The sequence below is a fragment of the Rousettus aegyptiacus genome, unplaced genomic scaffold (assembly GCF_014176215.1).
Source record: "Rousettus aegyptiacus isolate mRouAeg1 unplaced genomic scaffold, mRouAeg1.p scaffold_m13_p_4, whole genome shotgun sequence".
Taxonomy (NCBI): Eukaryota; Metazoa; Chordata; class Mammalia; order Chiroptera; family Pteropodidae; genus Rousettus; species Rousettus aegyptiacus.
This window is the reverse complement of record NW_023416307.1, coordinates 112,079,998-112,103,264: the sequence shown is the minus strand read 5'-3', so window position 1 is coordinate 112,103,264 and position 23,267 is coordinate 112,079,998. Positions and strand designations below refer to the sequence as shown.

General features: G+C 35.1%; 2 protein-coding genes across 6 annotated transcripts in view; one reads left to right on the top strand and one right to left on the bottom strand.

The window, feature by feature from the left end:
• Positions 1 to 4,258, top strand: part of APPL1 (adaptor protein, phosphotyrosine interacting with PH domain and leucine zipper 1) — a 34,465-nt gene extending 30,207 nt beyond the window's left edge. For all 4 annotated transcript variants that reach the window (XM_016131597.2, XM_016131598.2, XM_036218454.1 and 1 more), the window contains one exon: positions 648 to 4,258. In XM_016131597.2, coding sequence (XP_015987083.1) covers positions 648 to 794 — 147 coding nt within the window. In that variant the 3' untranslated portion in view covers positions 795 to 4,258. The remainder of the gene's footprint in view (positions 1 to 647) is intronic.
• On the bottom strand, positions 3,246 to 23,190 carry ASB14 (ankyrin repeat and SOCS box containing 14). Of its 2 annotated transcripts, none has more exons than XM_016131599.2 (10): positions 22,334 to 23,190; positions 21,597 to 21,738; positions 17,857 to 17,912; positions 17,276 to 17,407; positions 17,020 to 17,178; positions 14,586 to 14,831; positions 9,514 to 9,685; positions 8,530 to 9,073; positions 6,862 to 7,015; positions 3,246 to 6,144 (listed from the first exon to the last, which is right to left on the bottom strand). In XM_016131599.2, the coding sequence occupies exons 2-10, from the start codon at positions 21,716 to 21,718 to the stop codon at positions 5,966 to 5,968; spliced, it is 1,764 nt and encodes a 587-aa protein (XP_015987085.2). In that variant the 5' UTR covers positions 21,719 to 21,738; positions 22,334 to 23,190; the 3' UTR covers positions 3,246 to 5,965. The 2 variants fall into 2 exon arrangements, with proteins under 2 accessions (XP_015987085.2, XP_015987086.2); XM_016131600.2 differs by having other exon boundaries at positions 22,361 to 23,190.
• Between the last annotated feature and the right edge of the window lie 77 nt (positions 23,191 to 23,267).

Genomic DNA, 23,267 nt, shown 5'->3' with positions numbered 1-23,267 from the left:
TTAATGTTACCAGGAGTGTCAAATTATTGTCCATCCAACAGGATAATTTTAAGCTAGATAAATTTCAGAACAAAATCTGGAGCATGTATTAGATAGGTGATACATGAGATTGTAAGAGCCATTTATACGTTGTGGTATTGTCAGTAGCAGTGAAAAAGAGATAACTGTAGGATACTTAATGAGAACAGATCAGCAAGAATTAGCAATGGATTGGATGTATGGACAAAGGGAAGTGGCAAAAATGACACTAAAGTCAAGGCTTCCTTGACAGTTTAGGCTAAGGGAAGATGACAACTGATTTAGCAAGAAAAATTAGACAAAGATGGAGAAAAAGTCTGCTGAGTGGGGGTGGAGGGGATGTGTAGTGAACCAGTAAGAGCCTTTTACTGTATAGTGAGAGATTACGATGGCTTGAATATGGTTATTGACCATTAAAATGGAGAAAAGGGAAATGTTGGCTTTTATGGGATTTCTAGAATGGTACCAGAATTTATTTTGGTGTGGCATTGGTTGTGTGTAGCCTTTCTTTTCTGTAAGTTGCCAGAATTATGCATCCAGAAGTATTGAAGTGGTTCTCAGGTATTTTAACTGTGTAGTTTTCCATTTTCTTCCAATTAACTTAGTTTCTTTTCTGTCTTTTCCACTAGGACTTAGAAGAACAAAGTCGTTTGATAGCTGCTTCCAGTAGACCAAACCAAGCAAGTAGTGAGGGGCAGTTTGTTGTCCTTAGCAGTAGCCAGTCAGAAGACAGTGATTTGGGAGAAGAAGGGAAGAAGAGAGAGTCAGAAGCATAAATTTATCCTTGCTTTTGGTTGATAATTCCCCCTTGGAATTTATTGACAATTTCTGTGGTGAAATGGCACAAGGTAACAACTATGTTGAAATATCAAGGAGGAGACTGAAGTTTATATTTGCTTGTTTGTTTTAACTTCATTTTAAGAAATAAGATTGACCTCGATGATTTAGGTTTGCATTGATTTTTTTTCTCTTAAAAATAATATACTGTGCAGTAACATCAAATTCCACATGTCTAAAAAAAAACCTGTTTATCTTCCTGAAGTAGATTGCTGAGGAATTATACTTGCTCAAGCCTTTTTTTCTTCAAATTGTGAATTTATTATCTTGCATTGTAATTTGTTATGACTTTAAGAATTCATTTATTCTTCAGCTTCAGATATTCATGGTTATGCTCTGCTTTATTAGGAACATTTTGTTGGCAGTGAGGAAGCTTCTCACTGAATAGATTCAAAACCCTTTATACAGATAATTCTTCAAGTTTGCAAACATTTTAACAATATTAAATGTGCAATACAACTTTTATAAAATTATTAGAACAGAGATTTTAGACTTAAGGTTTTAAATTGTGGCAGGTGGTACTGTTGATTTCAGGGGACTTTCTTGGATTGCTCACATTTCTCTGATGTACTACACCTGATGCTAGTGGAAAAAAGCTTTAGTGTTTTCAGTTCAATGTTGATATAGCCCTTGACATTTTGTTATCACATTCTTAGTTCTCAGGTTGGAACTTGAATTATTGCTGCAGAGCAGTAATGGTTAAAATAAGATTTTAGAGTCTATTAAAAGGGATTTTTTGTTTGTTTAAGCACATTTTAGATTAGGACTTAACATGTAAAGATATTGTTACAGGATAATACATTGTATTTTCTGCATTGTGTGAGATAGTTTTTATTGAAAATCAAGTGACATTTCAAAAGAAGTTGTATAACAATTATGTTTTCTGCTTAAAGTAAAAATTCCCAGAGATTTGTTTAGAAAATCTTTTAAATTTCAGACTGATACCCCTAGTATTTTCATAATCCCATGTTTTGATAAAATACTGATCACTACTTTATATCCACAAAAGCAAATAACTAATATATGGTAATAGAATAATTTGCACTAATTATTATAAATACTTGTAGCCTTCAAATGAGCGAAAGGTCTGATTTCATGAAAGATTGAAGAGAAATTGAATGCTTGTTATAGGAGAATTGACCAAGGAAGGAATTTAGGCTGGTGTTAGGTTAAATGACATTTCTCTACTGCCTACTTGTATGCCAAAACTTGATTTTTTCCCTTTACCCCAATTTAACATTGCTGGTAGAAATTATGTTCCTGTGTTTCACATGTAGAAGTATATATAGACAAGTTAAATATATCGAATAAACTATTTTACATAGTCATACATTTAAATTTTCAAGAGATTTAGTTACTAAAATTAATTTTACAAGGGAAAAAGCCTTTTCTTAATATATATACAGTTTTTCTTCTTAGTTCTGAATTAGAAATGGTATCTGTTTTAGTGCTCACAATATAGTGTGGCTGTTTCACACTGTACGTACACTGTTTTCTATAGGAATGGGATAGGTAGCTATATATAGGACCATGATATTCTTTTTATCTATGTGCCAAATGGGAATAATGATTACTTATAATCATTATTTGAAGCCTTATGTTACCAAAATATTTAGTGAAAAAGTGGAAATTTATGGAAATTTTGAAAAAAGTTTATTTTGTGCTTATACTAAAGGGAATACTTTCACAATAGTTTGTGTATTGTTCCTTTTATGGAAGTTGAAATTTCTTCTGTGGTTAGCACTTGATTAGTCATGGCAAGTCATGTTTTTGAGGCCTTTTTGAAAAATAGTAAGCTTTCTGTTTAAGTCTTTTGTTTAGATTATTAAAATTGTCACTTCACTTAGCTCAGATGAAACATGTCACCCTACAAGGGAGGTAGTCAGCATTAGGAGGCAGTTTTACTAGGCCGATGCTTTATATGGTAGCGAAGTGCTACCCTTTGTTAGCACTCTGTGTCAAAGTGCAGGCTAGAGTTAAGGGTGTTGGCAGATGTAGGGATGCTGGACAGACTTATAGTTCCTTTTAAGTTATGTTTTAATAGGAATTTCCACAATAACACACCCATGTCCATTGGTCAGGCCAAAGTGCATTCCACCGCTAAATAGAAGTTAGGTGTGGGTTTAATAATTTTAGATGACTCACCTTCTGTTCCATTACTATAGTGCTATATGAACTATTCCATCACTGCAACTATTTAAGCATCAACTTTAATAAAACTCTCCTTTTTATTTAAAGAAGGCTACCCATGGGTTTCTATGTGATGTTAAAGCTGATCTTTGTTACCCTTTGAAGTCCCTTTTAGCTCAGAGATGCGTTGGTGTTAACTGAATTAGATTTTGAAATCGCTTTCTCAGATTCAAACTTACACTTAATGTTTTTTTTTTTTAAGAAATTAACAAAACTGATTCTTTAAAGAAATTAAGTCTACCTAATTCTGCTATGCACTCTGCTACTGGTGAACAGTACTTTTGTAACTATAGTAATGAAATCAACATATTGGAAACAAGTTAATTCTTTCTCCCTTTTAAAATTTTTCAAAAACTTGCTAATAAGGGACTGAAACTGTTATCCTCAAAGTCACTCTAGTTTTTGCAGTATCTGTAATGATTACTCTATGTTTAATTTCAAAAGAATTCTCAGGCTCTGTAGTCATGGAATGGTAGACTTATTTTACCTTTATGCTTGGTGTGCATAATATTTTCTGTAACATATAATCTTGAGCAGTAAAGGTGTGGGAGTTAATTTTGACATATATGGGAACTCGAAGTATTTAAAATTTAACTCTTTTTATAAATGCTGACAGACCCTATGAGCCCATGTATTAGAAAACCTGCCACCTGAATTAATAAAATGAAAATACTAACATTGGTTTTGATAAGAACCTTCTAGCATTCAAACTATACTTTAAATATTCGAACATACTGTAGCAAGCAAGCCTTTCATTTTATTTTTGGCAAGTTTGGCTTACTCCTTCATGAGATTTTGTTCTACATTAATAAATAATACATAAAAATTTGAAACTGGAACTATTATTATACTTCTTAACCAATCTCTTTCAGCTATATTAATATGTAATTTACTTCAGTTAATATGAGAACTGGGGATTAAGTTATAACTAACGTGCGAAACTGCTTTGTATATTTGGTGATTTTGTAATGTAAGTGAATTGGTTAATTCTTATTTCACTGGTACTGTTAATTATGCAGTATACAATTAAAAATCATGCTACATTTACCTTTAAATTGGATTTGAAGAACTCAACTTTATGTAATGGTGGTACACATGTGGGTGGAGAATTTATTTTTTCATTTTGTCAAAATAAATATTCCCTGACAAGTTTTCAGGAAATATGCTGTTAGGAGATTTTTAATGTATAATAAAGTCTTATGATTTTTCTACAGTCATTTTTGTATGAAATATTTGACAGCTATTCTGAATTTTGTTTCTCCAAGTAATTTCAAATGATGCTTATAAACAATTGAACTTTTTCTTAATCTTTTATGACACCATAATTCCACATTTGGCTTATTGGAATTCCATAACAGCTAAAATTAAAAAAAATTTTTTTCACTTATTGGAAAGAAATACTAATTTACACTGGTGACTTTTTATTTTCTTTTAGAAAAATATAGGGACTTCTCCGTAATTACCCTAAACATGTTACAATGTAACAATGTATACTTGCTCTGTTTGGTTCTATTTAAAGAAATTTTTACTGTTTAAAGGGGCAGGTTATTATGTATACTAGCTTCAGTGTCTCGGGCCTGTAGTTTTAATACTAATACATATTCATCTCATGTGTTCTTTATAGTTTCCTATAGCACTTATCAAGTTCTTTTCTTCTACTGGGAGTTTCTGTTCTCACTTGTTTTGAATTTTATCAAATGTATATGCACTTTTAAAAGGTCCAGGGAGTGGATGAAATTAACTTTAGAATTATGTAATTTATCAGATATAAGTACATGTAGCTCCCAAATATATGTGTAGATTAATATACATATAATAAACACTCACTTATAAAGATAATACAGTTTGGTTTAAAAAATAAAAACTACTCATGCCAGCTAGTTTTGCAAAATTTTTTATGTGAAAACTATTATTAAAAATTATTTTAAGTCTTTGTTCACTGCAATGGTCTATATAGCCACGATTCCCTATATAAGAAGAAAATCATATAACTTCAGTTTACCTAAGATGGATTATATTATGCTAAAAAAGTATACTAAGACAGCACTTGCAAACATCAGGCTATAGCTGACTGGACCTCTGGTGAAAATGGACTACATCATCCTATCTCCTTATTCTCTGTGTCATCTAAATGCTATACAGGTGTAGTTGAGTGTCTTCTCAGTTTCCTCACTTTATATTCTAAACCTATATATTCTATGAAGCATAGAATGTATAGAAATAAAAAGTGAAATTAAGATTCTCTAACTACTTCTGTCAGCAGGCCCTCCTATGTGTCCAGTACTGGACTAGTCAACTCAATGTAGAAGTTATAAGTCATCATCCATTTGAAAACACTTGTAATTTCTCTTCCAGTAATCATATTAATCCGTAAATCATAACACTTAACTAGGGTTTTGTGTAAAGAAGGGATGCATGCAATCACAGGTTTTATTTCAGTTAACTTAATTACCCCATCTCAATACTGGACTCTACAAGTAAACAGACACTAAACTGGCCTTGGAGGACTTTTGTACAATATCTAAAATCTAGGTCATGTACTGGAATCAGTATTTATTCAATGCAAACACTAAGATATTTTCTCTATGAAAAAGATTACTGTTAAGAAATGAAGTATCAGAGGTTGCACCTATTTTGAGCATGTAGAAATGTGGATTCGTATACTTAATATATGATCAATATACAGTTAGAACTGATGTATTTCAGTTAATTGAAATTTTTGCTGTTTGGTCTTGTTAAACTGCCTTTCAGAATGCTAGCCATCTCTATATTGAAAGACTATGTTCAGACCAACTTTTAAAAGAATGTAGACTGCACTGAGATTTTAGTTGCTAGGTAAAGTGAGAAATATGAATCATATATAACAAGTCAAATTTTAAGAAATACAGCTACAGAACTATACCTTTCCACCCAGAATATTTTACCAGGTTCCTGTAAAAATTCCTTGTCCGTAAAGGTCATATTCTTTGTAAAGGACATATGCTTTTAGACAATTTGGTAACGGAAGAAATGACATGAACACAGGGCATCGCAAATGCAAACGTCCCATACACTTCCGGATCTTTAGGCGGCACAGATGTTGTAGGGAGCGAGGGTTTGCTAAAATGAAAGAAACAGGCACGTTATTCAAAAGGAAAAAATCGAATTTTTAGTGATTTTAGGGTTTAGTTAGCAAATGTATTTTATACTTAAGCCACCAAGATTTTCATTTGCTATGACAAAATGGAAAAGTGTATAGGGAAACAACTTTTTACTTATTGCAAACCTCATAGATATAGTTTCAGCACCACATCAAGTTAGACTCCAGAGACTGGCACCAATTGCGGGTCTGGCCTGTAAGAGTTGAAGTTCTTAAATCTGCATGTATTAACCCTCCCACCCCCAGCCTGTCTTGCATCTCAGGATCAGGCTAAAATCTACCCAGGAAAAAATGAAAAATATCTTAATTTGACTTATGTGCTACTGTGAAAGAATTTGGTTTGAAGGGTCATTTGTTAATCTCTGTAGGCTCAGATCTTTTTCTTATCTCTGTTTTTATTGCCATTTCATATCTTTTAATCCCGTTGTTTATAGTGTTCCATAGGATTAGGAGGAAAGGATTACCTATATAATAAGTAGTTAGCTAACAGATTTTATTTATTGGGTTATGGTAGTAAGTACAAATTAAGTGTAGTTATAAACAGTAGCAATTTTTAGATAGGAATAGTATTTTTCTTGGTTTCTTTAGGTCAAGCTTTTAAGAGTGTTCTATAGAACAAATAAGAGTACAATGAACATTTTTGGTAAGAATTTTGTACAAGAAAGAAAGATACTCACTCAAGATATTATGGATTTCTGACCAGAGCACCTGTTTTTGGAGCACAGCTTTCAACTTTGAACAGATCTGAACTTGATCAACATAATCAAGCATTACTCGAACAACCATTCCAGAGAGATGTTGCAGCCATGACAAAGTTATTACTTCACAAAACTGAGGAAGAAAATCAGAATTATGAAAGTAAATGAAAAACTATTTGGGGTTAGCATAATAATCAAAAGAGCATTAAACCGAGAATCCAAGGTCTCAAGTTTCTCATTTATAAACTAAGGTGTTGAGCAAGAAAATATTTTTTAGCTTTAACATTTGGAAAAATATTTACTATGTCTTCGGACCTATGTAAGATGTAATGAAGGTGTGACAGTGACTTACAGAATATCTATTATTCAATATGGCCACATGGCTATCTGGAATAAAGATTACCTTTCCAGCTTCACTTGCACCTAGATGTGGCCACCTGAGTGCGCTAGCCAGTGAAATGGAAATGTGAGCAACTCCTAGAATGCCCTTAAAAAAGAGCAAGGGGTGTGCTGCTTCCTCATTCCGGCCTTTCTGCTGGCTGGAATGTTGATGCAAGTTTCTCTTGTGAATCATGGGCTGGCTAGTTAGAATTCTATTTACTTCTGGCCTTTATGTGAAAAGGGAATGAGCCATCTTACTAAAGCCACTCTGGGTTTTAACCTACTCCCGCCTTGATACTCAAGGGATACGATCGTTTCTGTCTTTAATTTACCTGCTCTTAGACAAAATGCCCATATGAGAAGTAATACTAGATGAAAATTTAGAAAATAATATGACATGCCTAAATACCAAATCTTACATTAATCATAACCTAAAAATAATAAATCATATAATATTAAAATATTTTTTCTTTCACTTTTCATAATTGATTCATTTTTATTTCCAGGTGTTAAGAATTTCTAGTGCATCTACTGTGTGCTAAGCAAGCATGGATCTGTAAGTTAAGGAAAGTGGTGAACAAGAGTTTTACATTCATATATTTGGGGGAGAGAGACATAATCAGTAAAGTTTTAAAAAGATAATTTCAGAAAGTGATAAGTGCTATAAAAAGAACAATATAATAAGAGAGTAATTAGGGAAGGAAACCACCTTAGGTAAGGGCTTCTTTGAAGAATTACTTAAAATGAGACCTGAAGGGTGGCAGCTATGTGAAAAGTTGGGAACAGCTGAAGTTGGAGAACTGGGTAGGGGAAAATAAACTGGTGCGATGGAATTCAAGAGAAAATGTTTTAAGGGAGTGGTCAACTTTCGTGATTCTTTTTTCATCAAAAAGGTGACAAAAACCATTTAGTCAAATGCTAGAGCTAAAAGAATGAAAAACCTAGGGATACAGGTATTGGAAACCCAAAAGCATTTTAGCTGATAACACTTATTCAAAGAAAGAAATCATAATTGGTATATAAGATTGCATTCGTTCTTCAAAAATATTGATCAGACATTGCTTCATTTGTAGAACAACGTAAGTTGAGCTAAATTACTGTTTTCCTCTGAATTTTCTGTACCTTTTACATCTGTCTATTAATGTGTTTATCACATTAAAATCCAACAATGAGCTGGAGAGAATGGATGGAATCTTATCTCTTTCTGTAGTTTGGGGCAGCTAATAACGACTATATAAGGTGATACAGTTGATACTGGAGATTTACCATAGTATCTTTGATAACTGTAGGTGTCCAGCCTTCAAAAGCATAGAAAAGATGAACTTTGTCTTCATGAGGACAATCAAAGCATCGCTCTGTGTCATATCCATAATTCAACAGCATTCTGAGCATGACTTCATCTTTCAGTGTGTATTGCAATGCTGATGGGAAATGCAAAGGGTTGACTCTGCAGAAGTAATTTACGTTGGCTCCATGCCGTAGCAGTAGATTGATCAGCTCATAATTGCCCATCCTTAGGGCTATCTGGAGGCAGTTGACTGGGTCTTGATTAGGCAGAGCTCCTGCACTCAGAAGCAGCTTAACTGAAGAGAGGTCACCATTTGATACAGCAAAATACAAAGCTGACTTCCTGTGGTCATCATAGTGTTTACGAATTCTCTGATCTAGCATGAAATTTACATCAAATCCAGCCTGGATGAGAAATTCCAGACATTCAGGGTGTGCTCCTGCGGCTGCGCAGTGAACGGGACTGATGCCACTCTGTTTAATGGCAGCAAAATCCGTAACTGGAACCAAAATCTTTAAAGCTCTGAGAAAGAATTTCAAAGTGCATTTACAAATAGTTTTTGTTAAGATCCAGCATTAACATATTTATGATTGTTTTATACTAGCACTGGATGGTATTAGTATTAAGTAGTATTTAGAACACAAAACCAAAAACATAATTCCTAAATCCAAAAGGTCAGATACCAAGTAAAGCTAAATGAAACTACTATCTAGATTATAAACTCAGAATGAGCCTAGTCATTGAGACTTGAGGCTCTTCAGATTGCTTAAGGACCTGATAGTAAAATAGTTTTATGTCTCTTCATAAGAATATGCCTGATTTTACCAGTTTCTAGCTGGTCAAGAGTTTTTCTATAAAAATAGAGTTATAGGATCAGAGATGAAAAATATCAAGTTCCCAGAAGCTATTCAAAAAAACGTAGCTATAATTTCTATTACTTACAATAATGTGATTGAACTTACAACAAATGGCCTCTGTCAGCTGCCACGTGAATGGGCAGGTGGCCTGAATTCTTGGGGATGTTGGCATCAGCTCCATGCTCTAGCAAGAGAGCCACGGAGTCTGGATTTCCTCCACTAGCAGCTTCAAGTAAGATGGAAGAAGAATCAGAGGCCTGACCAAGAGCATTAGCTCCTAAGAGGAGAAAGAGTCTTGTTATGCTAAAAGTCTTTTCAACTGTATTACTTAAGCATTCTTAACAATATATCACCACCACCACCACCACCACACACACACAAAAAAAATCAATTATTGAGCAGCTACTTTAGCAAAGCACTAAGAATCAAAGAAAATATGCATCTCCTGCTCAAGCAGTTTATAATCTAGTTGGGAAGGGGAAAAATGTTACAGTCTCTAAATTATAAGTAGAATGGCTTTCAGAGTAATTTTAGAAGTTACTCATTTAGAACTTGACAATTGGAGGAGAAATAATTATATAAAAGGTTCTATTTTTAGACTAGTTTACAAAAGCACACTTAACTCATAACACTTGTACGTAGGATGGTACTAACAATCCTGCTGGACTATATCACCATGCCATCTATGAATGTTGGGGAAAGGCATATTTTTTCTGTTTTAACTTGTTCTTACCAGGCTGTTCATAGTAAGAGACAATGTAATTGTTTTCAGTTGAAGTTGGGGACCACTTATAGTTAAAAGGATACATTGTAGCACTTTGTATGCAAAGTGTCATGTGAGTGGCGTGGATAATAAAAGTACAGGCTATCTAAGAGATACTGTGGATTCAGTTCCAGACCACTGCAATAAAGCAAATATTTAAATAAAGCAAGTCATAATCTTTTTGCTGGTGGAAGGTCTTCAATTTGTAAAAAACACATTTGTGAAACAAAAGCGAAGCATAATAAAACGAGGCATGCCTGTATAGGTATAGGCAAAATGTCTTCTAGAAGATCTCAGGGCTACAGTTGCGGGGTGGTTGCTGAAGAAAAAGAAAGGAGTTTGAGATCAGTTGTGGAAGACCTCTCAGTAAGATGGGCTTTGAAAAAAAGAATAGCATTTGAATGGACGAAAGGAGAACATTCTGGGTATATTCACAGTTCATATAAAAAAGATGTAGTGACTTTAGCACAGACTCCACAGTCATCAGAATATAGTGGCTGCCCAAAGACCTCATTCCTAGACCACATTAAGAAATGTCTATCCCCGTCAAGATGGTGAAGTAGGTAAACGCTGTGCTTGCCTCCTCTCTCAACCACATCAAAATTATAACTAAACCACAGAATAGCTATCATTGGAAGTCACCTGAAGTCTAGCCAAACACAAGTCCTATAACTAGGGACACACAGGAAAGGTCACCTCAAGACTGGTAGGAGGGGTGGAGATAGAGTGATTCTTCCTGAGAATCAGGAAGAATATCTTGGTTGCAGAGATCCCTCCAGAGAAGCAAGGAGTCCCAGCCCCACACTGGGCTCCTCAGCCTAAGATTCCAGTGCCTATAACATTTAGCTGTAAAAACCTGAGAGATTGTGGCTGAGTAAGATGGAGGGCTGCTGGAGTCACAGACATTCCTTTTAAGGAGCCTGGGTGTAGATTTACTCACATTGTCTCACTTGTTCTGATCTCCAGCACTGGGACACTAGCTGGAAAGCACAAGGGACATTAAAGGAGGAACTGAGCTGTAAACAGCAGCCAAGGCTCAACTACAACAGGAGGGCATACACAACCCATACAGGAAACACCTAGGGCACTTGGCTTAGGTTACTAGGGAGACTTTGCCACTGGGCCCCACAGGACACTTACTACATAAGCCCAGTCTACTAAGACCAGAAGACATAGCAGCCCTACCTAATACATAGAAACAAACACAGGGAGGCAGCAAAAATGGGAAGACAAACATGTCCCACACAAAAGAACAGAACAAAGCTCCAGAAAAAGAACTAAAAATGAAGGCAAACAATTGACCAAATGCAGCATTCAAAATACTTAGGTTATAAGGGGCCTCTGGAACAACGTCAAGCGTACTGTCACATCATAGAGGTAACAGAAGAAGAGGGAGACTCAGGAATCGAAAACCTATTTTAAGAAATAATGACTAAAAACTTCTCTAACCGGGCAAAGGAAATAGTCATATAACCCCAGGAAGCACAGAAAATCCCAAACAAGATGAATCCAAACAGGCTCACAGCAAGACATATCATAATTAAAATGCCGAAGGTTAAAGTCAAAGACTTTTAAAAGCAGCAAGAGAAATGCAGTTAGTTACCTACAAGGGAGCCCCCATAAGACTAGCAGCTGATTTCTCAACAGAAACTCTGCAGGCCTGAAGGGGTTAGCAGGAAATATTCAAAATTATGAAAAACAAGGACCTACAACCAAGATTACTCTACCCAGCGAGGTATTATTTAGAATTGAAGGACAGATAAAGAGCTTCTCAGGCAAGGAAAAGTTGTTAAAGGAGTTTATCACCACCAAGCCAGTATTACTGGAAATGTTGGACTTTTTTAAGAAGAAGAAAAAAAAAAAGATTAAAAATATGTAAAATAAAATGGCAATAACTACATATCTGCCAACAATTACGTTAAATGTAAATGGATCATATGTTCCAATCAAAAGACAGGGTAGCTGAATGGATAAGAAAATAAGACTTACATATGCTGTCTACAAGATAACTCGCTTCAGATCGAAAGACACACAAACTGAACGTAAAGGGTTGGAGAATGATGTTTTTATGGAAATGGATACAAACAAAAAGCCGGGGTAGCAATACTCATACCAGACAAAATAGACTTTAAAACACAAGCTGTAACAAGAGACAAAAGAGCTCAGTATTTTGCTTTCGGGCATTTATCAGAAAAAGCCCAAAACACTACTTTGAAAGGACATGTGAATCCATATGTTCATTTCAGCATTACCTACAGGAGTCAAGATATAAAGGCAACCTGGGTGTCCATCAATGGATGAATGGATAAAGAAGAGGTGGTATGTATATACAATGAAATATTACTCAGCCATGAAAAAAAAATGAAATCTTGCCATGTGTAACAACATGGATGGACTTAGAGGGTATCGTGTTGAGTAAGTCAGACAGGGAAAGACAAATGCCACATGCTTTCATTTATGTATGGAATCTAAAGAACAAAATAAACAAAACAAAAAGCACTCATAGATACAGAGAACATTTTGATGGTTGCCAATGGGAGGGGTGTTGAGGGTGAAAAAGGGGAAAGGATTAAGAAGTACAAGTTGGTAGTAACAAAATAGTTATGGGGATTAAAATATAGTATAAGGAATATTGTCATAATATTGTAATAACTATATACAGTGTCCGATGGATATTAGATTTATCCTGGTGATCACTTTGTGAGTTATATAAGTGCCTAACCACTATGTTGTATACCTGAAATTAATGTCATGTGCCAACTGTAATTAAAAAATTTTTTTAAAATTATTTTTAAAAATAATAAGTCTCCATGTAAAGAGTGCTCACTATGTACTGGTTCCTTTATGTGCATAATTTCTAAACTTCATAATACCCTAAGAAATAGATGCTAATATCTTCATTTTAAAGATAAACTGAGGCTCACTGAGGATAAGTACTTCTCCGGAGATGCATAGCTAGTAAGCAAGATAGTTGAGATTCATGTGCTTGTAAGCCAAGCTGAGGGCCAATTTCTCTGATGTCATGTTGCCTTTGAGCAATGCAGAGTGATAAAGTAATGTGATTTAGAATGAGACAGATATGGGTTTATATTCTTGGTTCTGTTATTTACTAGCTATGTCACTTTATGCAAATTACTTTGTTAGGGGGTCACTAAAGGGAAATGCTCACTCACTGATCTCACTTAAGTCAATTGATGCTGGTTATTTTGAAGGATTAAGGATTTAAAATCTGTTGACTCTTCTTTTTTTATATTTTAATCAATAATCTATAGAAAAAGTTACTCTTTTTGTATAGATGAAGAATCCAATGTTCACTTTTGTTATTCCAGCTAATGACTTAGACATCTCTGGCACTGCCCATTTAAAACATCTTAAAATGTCTTATGACCACTGATTAGAAACTAGCTTCCTCTATATTGTAGGAAAGATTTAGATTAAGTCTATAAAGTGGAAAGTTGTTCTTAATTCTAGAAGTCCCTGCAGTCTAGAATATTGGAGACCAGAACCATATATTGCTAAGAAAGAAAAAAGGCTTCTGGACACAAACAGGGAGGAGAATAAAGACAATTCTAATACTGGGACTTTATTAAATGTTGGTAAAGATTCGCTGCTTTGAAAAAAAATCTTTAGATACTACTTTGCTTCATCTCACAGAGTCATCGATGGGGGTCTCCTCAAACATGATGAATGCCTGAATACTCTGAGCCAAGGTCTCTGCTAGTTCAACCAGGATCTAAAACAGGATAGCATTGGTGGCAGGGGAGGGTATGTTTGAAAGGAAGTTCTGCAGCTAGTTCTATCCCTGACCTTCACTTCCCTCAAATGTAAAATTAAGATAATCCTCACAGGATTTTTAGAAGATTCCATGTGTCAATGTAGATAGTTTAATGCTTGATACTTAGAAAGTACTCAGTAAATATAAGTTGCCTTTCCCTTCTCTCAAGGTTTTGGTTATTACTAGAGGGGAGAACTGGGACCCCAAAAAAAGAAATCAGGAAGAATTTTCTAACAACTAAGGTCATTTGATAATAGATTGGACTGCCTCATGACTTAGCTGAAGCAGAGACAACATGTAGGGGATGTCATAGGGTCTTCCATTCTATGAATCTAGAAAAGGACAATGACATGAAAAAAGTCAAATGTAAAACAACCATCTCCTCAGGGAACATTAAGTAAGAGTAACCTGAATGCATCCTAATAATTTTAGGGAAATTACTTAACACCAAATAAGAAATATTCAACCTCTGACTATTTTAGGCTTTTTAGTCGCCAATATTAACATACACTTCTTTCAAATATTTGTAGTAGGCTTAAAGAAAACATTAACTTCAATTATTTTGAAGCTTTTCATGAAGAGGAGAACATTTGGGTATGTTACCCCTAGTTAGTATGCTGAGTGTAGAGAAAATCTTGCCTTTCTGCAGTAATATTTCCATGATTTCAGTGTGCCCACATTGGGCAGCAAGAGCAAGAGGAGTGAATCCGTAGGAGCTCTGTGGATCAGGGTGTGCTCCAGAAACCAGCATTAGCTTCACCATGTCCTGTCTGCCCAGCTTGGCTGCTTCGTGGAGAGCTGTCCTCTCGTTGGCACACCGCAGATTGACATCTGCCCCATGGCTGATCAACAAGGCAGCCATGTCGTAGGCATCATGTAGAACAGCTGGGAAATCAAAAGTGAGGTAAGCATTATGTTCAACAGTGTGTCCCTCAGGAAATTAAGGCCAATGTGTCCCTTGGGCATCTTAAGGAACTCTTTCTACCTACCTCCAGGTGCAAGCACTTTGTGTTTGGAAACATATAAACTGAGGCATATATCAAATAATGTTAATAGTGTTTTATATCAATAGGCTATTTGTTTTTCTGTAAGCTATGACTAATTGTTCATTACCTATTGGTGGCTTGTGTGGCTGAAAAACATAAACATGAAATTTTTATTTATCATCTTTATGTTCTCAAGAGAGAACATACTCAGTACAATCCTAGAAATGCTTATAGCTGCTTTAAAAACAAAAACAGCAATAATTAGGAAATTATTTTTAACCTCACCTTTTTTTCAACCAAAATTCTCTAACTGGCTTTTCTGCCCTTACACTGTTAATTCACATTTGGATGATAATCTTTAAGCTTTCAAGATTCTGAAATACCTTAATTTATTCATCTCCCTAGCCGTTCACCAATTATTGGCATCAACTGTGTGTGTGAGGACACTTACCAGATGCCAGATGCTGAACCAATATGAATTCTGCTCATAACCATTTATAATGTGCCATAGAAAGTACTCTAATTACTTTAAGACTGGGAATACAAAGTGCCAAGGGTGTTTGGTCTTTTTTAATTCATTAAGCCAGCACTTAGTGTGCCCTTCCATTCTGGAAATACATGTCCTTTGATTTAGGAAATCATTTTCTTGACTTATTTCAATGATAATATACTGCCTCCATTTTGTCTATTCTTTCTAGCATTCCTATTATTCGGATGTTGCTCTTGGAGTGTCCTTCCAGTTTTCTTATTTTTTTTTCTTTCCTATTTTCTATTTTTCATCTTCTGGAAGCTTTCCTAAACTCTATCTCCATTTGTTTTGAGTTTTTTATTTCTACTATCATATTTTTAATTTTTGAGAGCGCTTTGTTTTGTTCTTTGGTTTTTTTGGTAGTATCTGTTATTTCACTAATTTTCATAAATTTCTCTGAAGAAATTAATATTTCCTCATTGTGTTTTATTTTCCCTAAATAAACTCTGTCTTCCAAGTTGTTTATATCTGTTGTAGACTTTCCTCAGATAACCCTTGGCTATCTGCTTATGATTAAAAGTTGAGGACTAGAAAGCTGATTGGAAATTCTAAACATTGGGTGGGGCTTGTGGACTGTGGGCTTAATTGTAGTTTGATATGCCCGGGGTCATTTGTTGGGGAACCCGTAATTTCACTATCTTTAGTTCTTTCTTTTTGAGCTGATCAGATTCTCCAGAGAAGCCTCCTCTTAGAGAGTAAGTTCTGCCTGTCAACTTTTAGAATCCTGGTGAAGGAGAAGGGGTGGGAGGTGTTAAGTAATTAAGCCAATGTTAGCTTAATTCCATTTCGTGTTTTCAATCTAGGACTCCCTCCCTTGCCTAATATTCCCAAGTCCAGAAAACCTTTGTTAAACTATCCAGAGAATAAATTTATGGGATTTTGTTGGGGTTGGAAGGAGTCTGTTTCAGCAGAGTGGACTGGGAGGAATGATCTAGAGATAAGACTACTTGTTTCTTAATAGTTTTCAACCAATCCTCCTATTTTAGCTGCCTGTCCTTCACCTGTGCTCCGTGTGGTAACTATTGCCAATAATTTTCATGCTTTTTGATATAATTGTGCTGGTTTTTGCTTTCCCCTCTATCAATTTAAGATTTGGCTTTCTTGTCACTATTCATCCATCTGCTCTCCAGGTTTTTAAAAATCATGCTGTTGTCTTCTTTCTTGTTCTTCCTACTCTTTTGTATCCTATCTTCTTAAGAAAATAACTATCATTTTAGTGAAGACTCAGGAGGGAGCAAAATTAGTCATTTGTATTCAGTCTGCCATCTTTACTGACCACTGGCTGCTGGTTCCTACTCTGCTCCCCACTTATATTTCTTACATCAGAATTAACTAGATCAATCAAGGCACCATGCAAAATGGTCAGTTCCTAATTTGGATCAGACCACTTCACAGGCGAGCCTATAGAAGGCTTCTTGAGGATCAGGTACTTATGCCTGGTCAGTTGGGATAAAGTGAGAGTGCTGCAAATATGCACAAAGAGCTGCCTTCGAAATCTATGGTCATGGAGGATGCTCAGAGCCACAGACTCTTCTCCAGAGACAAGGTGTTGATTTACCTGTAAGAAGAGGAGAATTGCCTTCGAAATTCTTTGCATTCGGATTGCAGCCATTGAGAAGGAGAAAACTGACGTTTTCTAAGAGGCAACTGCTGACAGCCAAAAAAAGCGGTGTTTCACCGTTGTGGGTGGTTTGCTCCCACACACTTGGTTTTGAAGCTGAAATAAATCCATTAGACCACAAAGGTTAAGACATAGAAATAAATTCTAAATTTATTTTTCAGAAGTATCAAGAAGCATTATAAAGGGAGTTTACCTTTCAGGGTTATTTCCAAAATGTTCTTATTTAATTGCACTGCAGCCTTATGCAGAGGAAGCCAGCCTATTCCATCTGCTTCATCGAAAGCAGAATGGTACTTGGTCAATTGTGACAATGCATCTTCCTCACCTATTCACAAGTCAAATAAAAACAGATTTGCATTTGGCACACTTACTAGGCAGCCTGTGCTATTTCTGAATTTTACCATTAAAGTTAGTGCATGAGACAACAGAATAGCACCACCTTTTACGAAAGACAGACCTAAATGGCATAGAACAAGTAGTAAGACCTTTCACTAGCATTCCATACCCCCAGGGCCTGTGAATCCCCACCATCTTGTCACATACAGAAAAACAGCTCTGTCCATCAAGAAGCCCAGAAGCTCTTTGCTGAGTTGTGCTGAAATATTTTCTCCCAGGAAATGCCACATGGGACCCTTGACAGTCGGCTGTGGACCCTGTAGTGTTCAGCATTCAAGAAAACCTGCCTCTAGGCTTCCTGAACTTAAAGGAAATTACTGCCTTTTGTCGTCATTACATCTTACCACAAGTTGAAGGGGCTGGAATAAGGGTACTTAACTGCCGCTATTGTTTCGGCTATCTTCTTACAATCAGTGCTCAAAAAGGAATGAAATCTGCATAGCAAAAAAAACAAAAACAAAAGTAATTCCAAAACCTAGAAAAAACCGAGATATTTGATATTAGACAAAAGGAAAGGGTAAAGGCAATAGCAGTTAACCAGGGATGAACTCATATGAGGCAGTGACTGAGGTTTAATGGGATACTTCCAAAATGTAGTGTGACCCTTAATGCATTCCAGGGTGAGGACTATGTCAGATCCTGGATCACTGCAAGCCCTCAATCAATGTTTGCTTAACTGAATCAAACCTGCCTAGGACTGAAATATCACATTATCACATGGTAAAATTTAATGGCCACTCTATAATGTCAGTGATTCTAGCCAAAATTATTTAAAAATCATGGTGTGAGTTTTAAAAAATATTCACGGTCAGAATTTGTGCTCAGAAAACACTATTAGCACTTTTTGAAGTAATATTTTATTAAAATATTTAAAAATAAAGTTTTAAAGCTCACTTATGATTATATTATTTTTAAATCTAGAAATTAAGGACTATCACCTTCCCGTTGTCTTTGATTATTCGGTAAACCCAGCTTGAAGAGAATAAATTTCCTTAGACAATCTGTCTTACTTACAATTTGGTCAATTAAATTCACTTAAACATTTAAAACTACACTTAGAGATTTAGTATTGTATTTGTTATGGCTGCTGTGAGGAATTATCACACACTTGGTGGCTTAAAATCATACAAATTTATTATAGTTCTGCAGTTCAGAAGTACAAAATGGGTCTCACTGGGCTAAAATCAAGGTGTTGGTAAGGTTACATTCCTCCTGGAGGCTCTAGGGAGACTCTGCTTCTTGGCCTTTTCCAGCTTCTAGAGGCCTCCCACATGTTTTGGCTCATGGACACCTTTCTCCATCCTCAAAGTCACATCCTTCTACCTTGCCATCTCTCAGGTTCTCTCTCTTTTGCCTTCCTCTTCCACTTTTGAGGACTCTTGTGATTACACTGAGCCCACCTGGATAAGCTCTTTATTGCACGTCAACTGATTAGCCACTTTAATTCTATCTGCAGCCTTCTTTTAAATAAAAAATTACTGGGGTGACATTGATTGATAAGATCAAACAAGTTTCAAGTGTACAGTTCAACAGTATGTCGTATATATATTGCATTGTGTGTTCACCACCCAAAGTTAGATTTTCTTCCATCACCAAATATTTGAACTCTCTTACCCCTTCCCTCTGGTAACCCCTAATCCAGTCCACGTCCATGAGTCATTGTTTGTCATGTTTGTTTGTTGCTTTCAGTTTTATAGCCCACATATGAATGAAATCATATGGTTTTCAACTTTTTCTGTCTTATTTTGCTTAGCAAAATTATCTCAAGATCCATTCATATTGTTGCAAATGGCAGTATTTAATCTTTTCTTATAGCTGAGTAATATTTCATTGTATATATGTACCACAGCTTCTTTAGCCAACCATCTATCGATGAACATTTTAGTTGCTTCCATCCTGGCCATTGTGAATAATGCGGCTGTGAACATTGGGGTGCATATATCTTTGCGAATGTTTTCAGGTTTTTGGGGTAAATACTCAGAAGAGGGATTGCTGAATCATATCGTATTCACTTCTTAGTTATTTGAGGAAATTCCATACTGTTTTCCATAGTGCTTGTACCAATTCACATTCCCACCAGCAGTGTATGAAGGTTCCTTTTCCCCCACAATCTCTCCAACACTTATTAATACTGGTCTTGTTGATTATAGCCATTCTAACAGGTATGAGGTGGTATCTCGTTGTGGTTTTGATTTGCATTTCCCTAAGAGCTAGTGAAGCTGATCATCTTTTCATATGTTTATTGACTGTTTGTATGTCTTCTTTGGAGAAGTGTCTGATTAGGTCCTCTGCCCATTTTTAAATTGGATTGTTTGGTTTTTTTTTGTTGTTGTTGTTGAGTTGTATGGGTTCTTTGTATATTTTGGATATTAGCCTCTTATCAGAGGCATCGTTTGCAAATATATTCTCCCATTTGTATGGTCCCCTCTTTGCCTTGTTGGTGGTTTATTTCACTGTGCAGAAGCTTTTAGTTTTGATATAGTCTCATCCATTTATTTTTGCTTTTACTTCCCTTAACTTTGAGGTCAAACTCATAAAATCCTCTCCAAATCCAAGGACCACGCATGAGTTTAGTACCTATGTTTTCTTTTATGCAATTTATTGTTTAGGTCTTATTTAGGTCCTTAATCCAATTTGAGTTAATTTTGGTGTATGGTGACAGACAACAGTCTAGTTTAATCTACAGCCTTAGTTATCTATTGCCATATAAGATTATGTATTCACAGGTCTGGGAATTAGGATGGGGACATCTTTTTTTGAGGGGGAGGGATTATTCCACCTTTTTCAAATATGTTCTAGTTTCCTAATTCTTTCAAGTACCTGACCAAATCAGCAAGCCTTCCTAAATATCATACAATTCTTGCAAGTCTAATAAATTAAATTTTTAACTATAGCTAGTTATAATTTCTCTGAAACATTTCATTACTCTTAATAAAAAATCTCATACCTTTCAACCTAAAATAATGATTTCAAAGTCAGTTACTCAATGAACATTAAAATTTTTAATAACAATGTTAATACAACAGATAATCTAATGAACCCAATTTCTTTATAAAACTTTATTTAAAGATTATTTTATAGATTATTCCTAAATTTAATATAAAAGTGTATGAATAGTGTGGTAAAGAGTATAGACTCTGAGGGCAAGATACCTGACTCTTTACTTACTAGCTCTATGACCTTGAGGAAGTCACTTCTCTGTGCCTTAGTCTCCTCACCTCTAAATAGGGATAATAATAGTATGCATCACACAGAGAGGTAATGAGAATTAAGATTTAAATGGGTTAATATTTATGAAATGCTTAAAATAGTATGGCACACACTGATCACTCCATGAGCTCGTTACTAAAAAAATACTGTAGGTTTGATATACTTCAACATTTCTAAATTTAATTATAAAATCTCTTGGGGTTAAATATATTTACTCAGTTTTATCTCCAGCAGACAAATAGAAGTCATTGTCACAAGCAAACAGGGTTCAACACCCCTGAAAAACAACAGTAATTGTTCAGGGGGCTGAGATTGCTCATCATCCAGAATGTATTTGACTAGGTGATCTTGGCTGTAGATAGCCCATTTCCAGGGCAATTTTCTTACACCAAGGGATTCATGGGGTCTTTTCTCAGTGCTGTCAATAACAACACTCTAAATCCACACCCTTCAGAAAGAGCTGTTCTCTTCTGGGTTTAAGTTTACATAATTCCTCCTTTTGTTTTGAGTAGATTGAAGGCCAGACCCTAACCCACAAATCTCACTAAAGTTGAAGATAAACTTTCTATGTGTCTTGGTCAGATTTATGCATTTCCTTAGCTCCCCAAAGACAAGATGCATTAGAGTCCTCTAGGCCTTTATCTTCTCATGTATTTCTTCTTCCTCATTTCCAGACTGTATCTTCTCACCCAGATTTGCTGCTAACCTCCTTCAACTATTTTTTTATTGCCAAATTACTTTCAAATATTTCCTGATTGGTCAGGCATCACGTCTCATAGATATCCTAAGTATCTATGGAGCTCCTTAGATTCTGATCCTCTCTCCTGCTTTTGTCACAACATTAGAGTCGGGCTAATGACAAGTCCCAACTGTTGAACACTTATACATTGCCAGTGAGATACAATTACCTCTCATCTCCGTGTGCCTTCTGTGTAGTTCCTGGTTTGTGAATATCCTGTAAGCTCTGTTGAATGATGAGCTGAGTATCAAAATCATCATTTATGTCTTCATCACTGATGTAATTATCCATGTGAAGTGTGGACAGATTTACTTTAAAATCAAAATGAATTAAAAATATTTTCCATTTGTAAAAACAGGTTATATGCTGCTTCAAATTATAAATGAAATTCAGAAAACTACAAAATTAATATGGTAAAGAAAATATAAAGTTTAGAAATAATAATGAATATTACTTAATATTCATTAAAAAAAATTTCCCATAAACTTAAAATAGTTTTCTGAACTGCCACAGATTCAACATAAATTAGAAATTTCCACAAGTAGCCATTTACTTAAACCTTATGCAGGAAAAACAACTTTTCACATAAAATTTAGGTTAGTACTATTGTAAAAATGAAAATGCTCATTTTAATCTATTTTAGATTTGGCTTATGAGTTTTTCAAAGTGACTATAGCACTCATCTAAAACAACATCATTCCTACATAGTGAGTGTTATGCTGAAAAAAATATTTTATTTACTTAGCAATTACTACTAATAAAGATGTTATAGGAATAAATGTACTTTCCTAATACAATATATAATAGGAATAGTGGTAGTAAAAACCAATATATTTTATTAGGCAATATCTTAATGGTTTTAAAAGAACATTTCAGTTTTAGCATAGAATAGGTTTGATTACATACCAAAAACTTCTTTCCTTTTGTTATTACCTTTAGGACAGCATGAAGTTTTCAATGTTGAAGATTAGCACATGAGAATTTTCGTTTATATTTAGGATCTCCACTTCCCTGTAATCCCCATTCTATTAATAGCTCTACTATAAATACTTGATCATAAGACAGTCTGGCACATTGTCGTTTTTCATATGTGGTTTACCTCTGTTTAGAAACATCATCTCTTTTCATACCTGCTACATTCATCAAATTTAAGGGATGAAACATTTTATTCCTGGAATAAGATCATTTTGTGGGGGATTGTCCATGTGAAGTGAACTCATTCTCTTCAGTCTCATGCACGAAGTGAACTCATTCTCTTCAGTCTCATGCAAGTAGCCACTGTAAATCAGAATCAAATTTCCATTTGAGAGGCCAAATATTTTATTGTGACCAAATTATTAAAAATGACTATTCCAATAGTACTGATTCACTGAGTAGCTGCACCTACATTTTCGTCGGATCACAAAGCTGCAGCCTAAAGTGTTCTGGGAATTCTAAGGAAGGAATTGACTCCACACAAAGTAACAAAATTTTGACTATAATTTTGTTTTGTTGAAATGTTTTTAAATTGTTAATGTACACTAATATTATGAATGCATACTAAATAAGAAAAATGTTAACTATTAAAAATAATGAGACCACTTGGCATTTCTAATTAAATATGAAGCTAATGGAAGAAGCACAACTCCACCCCACGTGTGCAGCATTGCCCTCCAGCCGTCTTATTGTTTTTGCACATCAATTTCACTGCTCTCAGTTTCCTTTTCTAGTCACAGGGGTACTGTGAGAAAAGGAATCAATATTTTTAAAGTATGACATAAGGGGTTTAGTTCTGGAATTGTAATATTTTCCTTATTTACAATATATTTATTTGTTTATCTAAAATGTTTGTGTAAGTGGA

Excerpts from the sequence above, each read along its gene's own strand:
- ASB14 (XM_016131599.2), bottom strand. The coding sequence starts at position 21,718 with ATGGATAATTACATCAGTGATGAAGACATAAATGATGATTTTGATACT. Across the intron at positions 17,179-17,275 it reads TTTGGAAATAACCCTGAAAG|CTTCAAAACCAAGTGTGTGG; the intron begins GTAAACTCCCTT and ends GATTTATTTCAG. Across the intron at positions 9,074-9,513 it reads GCTGACAGAGGCCATTTGTT|AGCTTTAAAGATTTTGGTTC; the intron begins GTAAGTTCAATC and ends ATTCTTTCTCAG.